The 8,047-nt window shown below is 48.0% G+C and overlaps 1 protein-coding gene across 1 annotated transcript in view; it reads left to right on the forward strand.

Moving 5' to 3' along the window:
* The window catches only part of LOC144146482 (uncharacterized), a 37,133-nt gene extending 31,037 nt beyond the window's left edge, over positions 1-6,096 (forward strand). Inside the window, exons 3-4 of the mRNA XM_077678429.1 lie at positions 5,417-5,686; positions 5,878-6,096. Of these exons, the coding sequence (XP_077534555.1) occupies positions 5,417-5,686; positions 5,878-6,096 (489 nt within the window). The remainder of the gene's footprint in view (positions 1-5,416; positions 5,687-5,877) is intronic.
* The last annotated feature ends 1,951 nt before the right edge of the window (positions 6,097-8,047 follow it).

Here is an 8,047-nt window from a genome sequence, read left to right on the forward strand (position 1 = left end):
CTGGTTCTGCGGACCTGTTGGAAAATGCTGCAAACGGAACAAGTTCTAACGATACCATTTACACTTCGGAGGGTCCGGAAGATCATGAAAATTCGGTAACCTCAAGCGATATACACGTTCCAGTAACTGAATCTTCCAATACAGAAACACACACTGATGAATCTCGAGGATTGGTTTCTACTGACACAAATATAATAACAGAGGTCGAGCGAAATACTTTAACTTCTCCTATCAACGCTAGCACAGAACTCCAGGTAGAAAGAGCACACACTGAAAAGGAATCGCAGACTACTGTCGTGCCTGCAGCTGATGTTCCGCCGTTCGAAGAGAAAGTGTTAGATAACGGAACAGTTGTATCGGTGCAAAACAATAGTGCCGAATCACTAACCCACAACAGTGAAATTACTGCAGATGAGGAAAATACAAGTCTTCAGATTCCACAGCTTCCCCCAGGAGCTAATACTTTTGAAGGTCACGAGGAAAGTCGCTCTGACACCCCGGCTTCTGCCGTCCATTTAGTAAACACGACCATTGTGAAAACCTCTAACGAAAGTTCGGAAGCTTGGGATAATCGTGAACAGGAAAACACGGTCCCCTCGAACAAATCTCACGTTCCCGTAACAGTATTATCCGGTCATGACAAACACAGTAATGAATCTCAAAGAGTTGTTTCTACGGACACCAATGTAATCAACCAGCTCGAGCGAAATGCCTCGACTACTCAACTAAGCAGTGACACGGAATTGCAAGATGAAGAAGTGTCAACGCAAAATGAATCAGAGACTACCGCCGTCCCTGGAACTGATGCTTCACCGTTTCAGGAGAAAATTGTAGATAGAGGAACTAACGAATCACAGCAAAATAATGTATCGGACTCATCACTGAGCTCCCAGAATAAAACCTTTGCGGACGAGCGAAACACTACTGTTCCGGTTACACAACTGCCCTCAGGAGAAAAAGAATGCGACGGTGACCAATGCCACTCCGACTCTTCGGAAGACGAGGATGAGTTTTACGAGAAGTATGGCCAACACGATGACTACGACGACGACTCCGCTTACCAATACAATTCAAATCAACAAAAGTCCTCAAAACCTGATGACCAAGAAAACAACAACCAAGAAAACAACAAACAAGTGTTAGTAACATGATGTCAACGCTCTACAATGGTCTTCAGAAATAAGGGTAGAACAAATCTTGTTTTTTAGTGTCCTTGCGTTTTTTTATTGGGAATGTTCCTATTAATAATAAAGCTGGTTTTTAACTTTTCTGTTGATTTGTTGTTTTATCATATCCAGTTATTCAGTACGTCTTTTTTTAAAATACAACGAAGGGCACGGACTTTAGGATTGTTTTATGCTAAATAAAATGCTCTTGACTACAGCTGAATAATTGGACCTGTAGTGAAACCTACAAGGTTACTAGACTAGCGTTGGTTGCCTTTTAATAAATTCATTAGGTTTCAAATAAATTGCCACTTGCACATGTAATATAGTACAATATATACGAGATACAACATGTCGATTACAGAGTGACCATTCATGTGCATTTACTCTATTAACCGGCGCTATAAATACTCCAGCAGTGGAAACACATCCCTGGGGCTTCTTCATAACAACGAGACAAAGAAAAAGTCGGTAGCATGGCATTGAAACAATCGGTGAAAGTATCTATGGGTAATAAATAACATGTTGAGAATTTGTGTTTACGTATTTTTCCCATTGTCCTAACCGCGCCCATTTTTATTAGGGCTGAGACAGCATCCACGTGACGCTCACCGTGAACCATAGATGAATAGGGAATTTTTGTTTTAACGATAACGAAATGAAAGCATTTGGGTAACGTAGGGCCACTGTATATTGCCACAAACCATACCTTCTGTTTGTTTACTTATATGTTTTGTTTTTAGCGTTCGGCGGCGCCCGGCTATGCTAACTGTGTTTCAAGGAAAGAGCGTGTATCCTTTCCTTTCTTTTGCATGACGCATGGGCTAGGTTATTTGATAGGGCGAGTGTTTCTCCCTGAAGTCACCTCATTAGTATTATCTTTTTGATCTCCAGTGTTCGCGATGTAATTCGACGGCTCGAGAAACAGTCCCGCCGAAAGATATTTTCAATCTGTGTTTTAGCCCCAAAGGCAGTGGAAGAGAGAGAGAGAGAAGAAACTTTAATGAGCAAAAATAAATTGTGGGGTGGCTTCCTACAACCTATCCCGGGACTGATATATGCAGATGACCTAAAACTACTACCAGATATCGAATTGTGTCGGCAACAGCTCACGCATATATATGCGGGGAACAAGCCAGTATACTGGGGTTAGAGTTTAGCGCAGCAAAGTCGGGAGTTCTGGTTTTTTATGACGACGCCCGTAACTCATCGGTATTCATTCAAGAAGCAACAATAGCGTGGGTAACAAAATACAAATATCTGGACATACGGGTAAACGAAGGTGAGGCCTATGTAAAAACTCATGAGGAGGATTTAAAAATGAAAGGAAAAAGAAATGTCTCTATAATTAAGCGCAGAGCACTATGGGGATACAACAAATATACAGTGGTGGGAGGAATTTGCAGGGGTGTAATGTTACCGGCACTCACCTTTTCCAACGTAGTTGTGTGTGTCGAATCAGGGATCCAATCAGGGCTAGAAGTAGGTGAGAGGGCGGTAGGTCGATCGGTATTAGGAGACCACCGTAAAAGAACAAATGAGGCAGTGCAGGGAGACATGGGATGGGCATCCTTCGAAGTGAGAGAAGCGCAGAGCAAAATATGTTTTCAAGGACGACTTAGAAATATTGATGAGCAGAGATGGGCGGCCCAATTGTTAAGGTATCTTTACATTAAAAGCGTGGGCACACAGCGGAGGAAAAGAACCAGAAGGCTCAGGGCAATGTATATGAAATTTAAAAGCGCAGGGGAAACAATAAAGGCAGTAGGAAACCTTGAACAAGACGATGGACGCAAAGAAGTCTTTAGATATCTACAGAATCGGGAAGCGCCAGATCACGAAGGCAGAGTTATTTGATAGTGCGAAAGGGAGTGCGTTGTTTTCGAAATCCGGCCGGGCTGCTTAAGGACAAAAGCGCTTATCCACGAGCCGGTACAGGAAGAACTGTGCGAAGGTTGCGGCAGGGAGACCGAAACAATGCGACATCTTGTAATGGAGTGCAAAGGTATCTGTTCAGTCCTCATTGAGGGAAACATCCAGCTTCCGGAATCCCTTGGCTTTCAGGTTAACGGAAGAGTGAGTTGAACAGTAGTATAGGCTAGTAAAAGAAGGTTAGAGTGTTGGTTGGAAAAGAGCAGAGAACAATCTGGGAAGACATGCGAACAAAGAAGTCAGACTAGCACAAAAAGTTCATAGAGGTTTTTTTTTTGGCGATGTGACTATATTGTGACGTTATGTCAAAGGTCGCTGTGCAACGCCGCCCCGCTGCAAATGGGAGCCGCTAAGCATCATCATGAGATAAAGCTTGGAGCGGCAGACGCTCCGGCAGTGGATTCGCCGACGCCACCATGTGCACGTCGCTTCGTTGACTGCTTATGTAGCGCTTGCATATTTTTCAGTATTTTTTTCAAAGCCCAAGTTCACTGCAATAAAATTTTGTTCCTTAAAGACAACCTGCGTCGTCCTTGGCTACGTTACAATACGTCAGCAGCTCCGCCTAAAGCGGAGCCAATATAGTGAAACTTGTCTGTAGTTAAGCGCGTATGTAGGTTGGAATCGAGTACGCCCAGGCCAAAACTAATGAGAGGCCTGACACCCGGAAGGCAAACCAACGACAGTATTGAAGGAGTTGTATGGAAATGGAAGTAAACGGAGAAACAAAATCAACCCATTACACAACACACCCTATTTATCAGGAAGTCATGTCACTATTCGAAAGAAACACAATGGGGACAAGTACGGAGTATTTACCCTGGATAAATGGGTTGCTAGCAAAAGACAGCGCACTGGTTCAGCCTTAATCTTTTGATACAATGATTCCTCCTAAGGCAATCAATTATGTGGCAGCATACATACAGGGATTGATATTAACAGGATAACAGGCAACATGGCGCATATCATAAGGTCAAACATCCATATCACACGATGTTAGTCACAGCCCCAAAACGTTCCTTTGAAGTGCTTCGCTTCAAACGATACCGCTTTCAGCTAAGCAGAACAAATGCATTTTGAATGAGTAACCGCTTACCGTAGCGTTACAAAATGCGAGAAAGAATGTTTGTGCTATGTACGTACCTCTCTGATAAATAGGACGAGACAAAGCATAAGTGGTTGCAGCGAGGCATCCAGGTTCATTGGCACAAGGAACAAAGCACAAGGCACGGGGCATAAGGCGAAAAGAAATTTATAGAAGGGTGTAGTAGCCTGAAACGTAGTCGAGGAAGTTCGGCAGTTCTAGTGACTGGAGTGAAAGATGGAGAAAGCTCAAAGGGACCATAAAAACAAACCAAAACTTTGTTGAATTTGAAAGCGCTAGCCATTGGTAACTCACTCAGTTTCATATCTCGTTAGAAGCAGTCCCAGGCGAGCCTGACAAGCCCCCCGGGATGACATCCACGACTGAAGGCTCGAAAGCGTGGCACCAAGCTACCCACTTCCTATAATACCTAACACCCATTGGACTACGAGCCCCCTTGCTAACACAGGCAATCAATGAATTTCAGCCACGAAATGCGCTGCTGACGTGAAAAACGAGGTAATTATGGAAAAACTCAAATTTTGCACTACAGTGGGTCCAGTTATGTTTTTCGGCGGGGGGTTAGCTGGGCGGCCGCAAATTGCAGACAAAATATCTTGTGGTCATCAGAAATCACCGAGAAGTGTCTGTGAAGCCACCACTACTTCATATTTTAAATGCAGAGCATTTCTTTAACTCACAATGTCAACCGTCCGTTGGCGATCGGCGTCCGCAGCCAGCCAGCACGTGCGCCCCTCCCCCGCTCCTCCTCGCTCTCAACAACAGGTGCGGGCGCGCATGCGCGTGCTCCGGCGCTGAAAGAGGCGTTACAGCAGCATGTGCTACCTCCTCTCCCTCTACTGCGCACGCTACGAATATAAAGTGGGTATCGGCGCGGCTCACTCCATTCTACTCCTGCGCTCTGTTCTGCTTACTCTCGAGTTTGGTCGTCGTCGAAGTTCATAAGCGATAGAAGCAACACCTTCAACCAGTACTGCGACGCGAGCCAACGTCAGCGTTGCAGTACCAGTTGAAGACATCGTGCCATCCTCTCCATCGACGGCGGCAGAAGACAAGGCGGCGAGACGGCGCGCTGCCAACGCCGAACGCAAGCGTCTGAAGCGCGCTGCCGACGCCGAACTTCATGCACGAGAAGCCGCGGCCAAACGTCAACGTCGGGCCGCGGATCCTTCGCTCGGGCAACGAGACGTGTCTGCGCAACGCGGGCGTCAAGCTGCGGATCCCGAGCGTCGTGAACGAGAGGCAGCGGCGAAGCGTCAGCGTCGAGCGGCCGATCCCGAGCGTCCAGAACGAGAGGCCACCGCCAGTCGTCAGCGTCGAGCTGCGGATCCATCGAATCGAGAGCAAGACACGGCTTCAAAACGTCAGCGGCGAGCGGTGGACCCCGCGTTACGAGAACGAGAGGCGGCCGCCGAGCGTCGTCGTCGGGAGGCCGCCCCAGAGGCCGTCCGCGAACGACAGCGGGCTGCGCAGGCACGTCAGCGTGAGTTTGCGCAGCCCGACGGTCGGTTTAAGCGCGAGTTCCTGGACCGGGGCTTCGGGCACAGATGCGACGTGTGCGACCGCCTGTGGTTCGACAACAACTTGACCACGGTCGGAAACATGCGGAACGCGACGCAGCAGACGAACGCGCTGCGGGTTCTTTAAAGCGCGTTCGTCGTCGACGCCAACTAGAACGACAACGGCAACAACAACGGCATCGGCAACAACGACACCAACGGCGCCGGTGCCGGCGGCTTCGACGGCTTCGTCGTCAACAACGCCCCCGCCGGCGCGGCTGACAACAACGCCTTCGGCACCGTCGTCGCGCACGTCATCGACGTGCACACGTACACATGTTTACACGTACATGTTTACACCACATGTGTACACCACATGTTTACAAACATGTAAACATGTTTACGCCACGTGACTATCCCCAATGCTCTGCATTTACTCGTGTCCCTCGCGCGGGGGCATGCCACGGAGGTTTTTTTAGATGCGAAGAGCTTATGGTCGCGCCTGTTCCCTCCGCCATTGTGTGAGCGCCGTTGCGCGGCGCCCACACCCCCACTACACATGCCTGGTCAGGCCCCACTGAGGATGATTGTGGCAGGATGCCCATAGGGATTGGCCAGCCAAAGAATCCGTCACGAGATAGCTTCGCGTTCAACCACCGCCGCCATCTTCCCGTAGGGAAACCTCCTCCCGCAAAACCGCGATGAGTGCCACGGGCAAGGCCGCCGGTAACGCCACCTGCAACGCCAGTGTCAACACCAGTGTCAGCGCCGCGGACTGCGTAGCAGAGAAGAGGGCACAAGAAGAAGAACAAGAAGAAGAAGGAGCAGCACCTCCTCCTGCCGTGATCGTCCACCCGGGACACGAAGACGCCGACCTCATCCCGAGCCAATACTTAGTGCGCCTGAGTCCGTGTGAGTCCGTGCGCGGCCGTGCGCAAGTCCCAGGATATCATGGATCGGGACGAATACTACAACTGGATGAGGATGACAAACGCGGAACAACATGACCTATTGCGCGAGATCATCCACCGGCAGACGACGCCGTCAGCACCTCCGTTACGGGTCTTCTTCACCGGACCGGCCGGTTGCGGCAAGACGTCCGTCCTCCGGCTTGCCATGGACCTCTACAACCGGTACAGCAACACCGGCAACAACACCGCCTACAACGCGTTCGTCATCTGATCGAGCACCGGAAAGGCGGCTGTGGCAATGAGAGGAACCACGGTGCGCGCGGCTTTCAAGCTCTCTCGGAAGACCACTGGCCCCAACAAGGACGGAGGCCTCAGCGCCAGCGAGTTGAACACCTTCCGCGTGGTCTTCCGCAACGTGAAATGCGTGATCATAGACGATGTGAGCATGATGTCTGCGGACAACCTAAACGCAGCCGACTTTAGTCGACCCCATGGCTACTTCGCATACTACTCAGGGTTCCCCTACGGTAAGAAGGTAAATATTTTCTTTTCTCTCTGGATTATTTCTTTCGCGTTCGCTATAAAATCGGTACAGTCTTTATCGGGGAAAAACAATGTCTTTAGTGAACCAAGCGTATTTTGCCTTCATGGCCATGTGGCATAGCCCCAAGAGCTTCGCACATCCTTCACTCGAATTTTTCGTTACGTCAAACGGCATCTCGATGTGTCAAAACGCTTGGTTTTAGAAATGTGTACAAATGCCTTAGTTCCTCAGTCAAGGCTGCTGACCTTTTGGCAGAGATACCAGGCGTACGTATAATTCGCGGTCAGTACGCTGTTATGCAGCATAAGGCGTATCACCACAACCCGGTACATAAATCACGTTGGCTAAAACCTTCCTTTTTTATATCTGAACGCCTGGACTATCATTGCAAGGTTCATATTCCGCGCCAAAACACCGTAACATACTCGAATTCTTTTTTACCACAAACCTGCCTGCGTCATTAGTCACCATTACTAACCATGAACGCTTTCGGGAGGCACTCGAAAATATAATGCGTTGATTTGCTCAAACGCATTTTTTCTGTCCCAATTTTTGTTTGCTGCTGTTCGTTTACCCTTCACTTGTGTATAGAAGAAATTTTATCCAAATTGTTTTAAAACTTTTTTCACCACTATTTTCTTTGTGCCTTAGGTTGTCATTACGGTATTTTTTGTCGCGTTGCTTCCTTGTTTGATTCTTTCTTGATATTTTCCATATTTTGTAAGCATTGTCGTTTACATGCTGTTTTTCAGTGTTATATGCATGTACTAACTGTGGTTTGCTTTTCATGTGCGCGTTTGTATTTTACTTGTTTGTATTTTACTTGTCTCCTAAATCCACTCCCCTCTATATTACTGTATGCCCTGAGGGTACAATAAATAAAAAAAACA

The sequence above is a fragment of the Haemaphysalis longicornis genome, unplaced genomic scaffold, assembly GCF_048455015.1.
Source record: "Haemaphysalis longicornis isolate Haplotype H1 unplaced genomic scaffold, Haemaphysalis longicornis Haplotype H1 scaffold_7, whole genome shotgun sequence".
In the NCBI taxonomy this organism is placed as follows: domain Eukaryota; kingdom Metazoa; phylum Arthropoda; class Arachnida; order Ixodida; family Ixodidae; genus Haemaphysalis; species Haemaphysalis longicornis.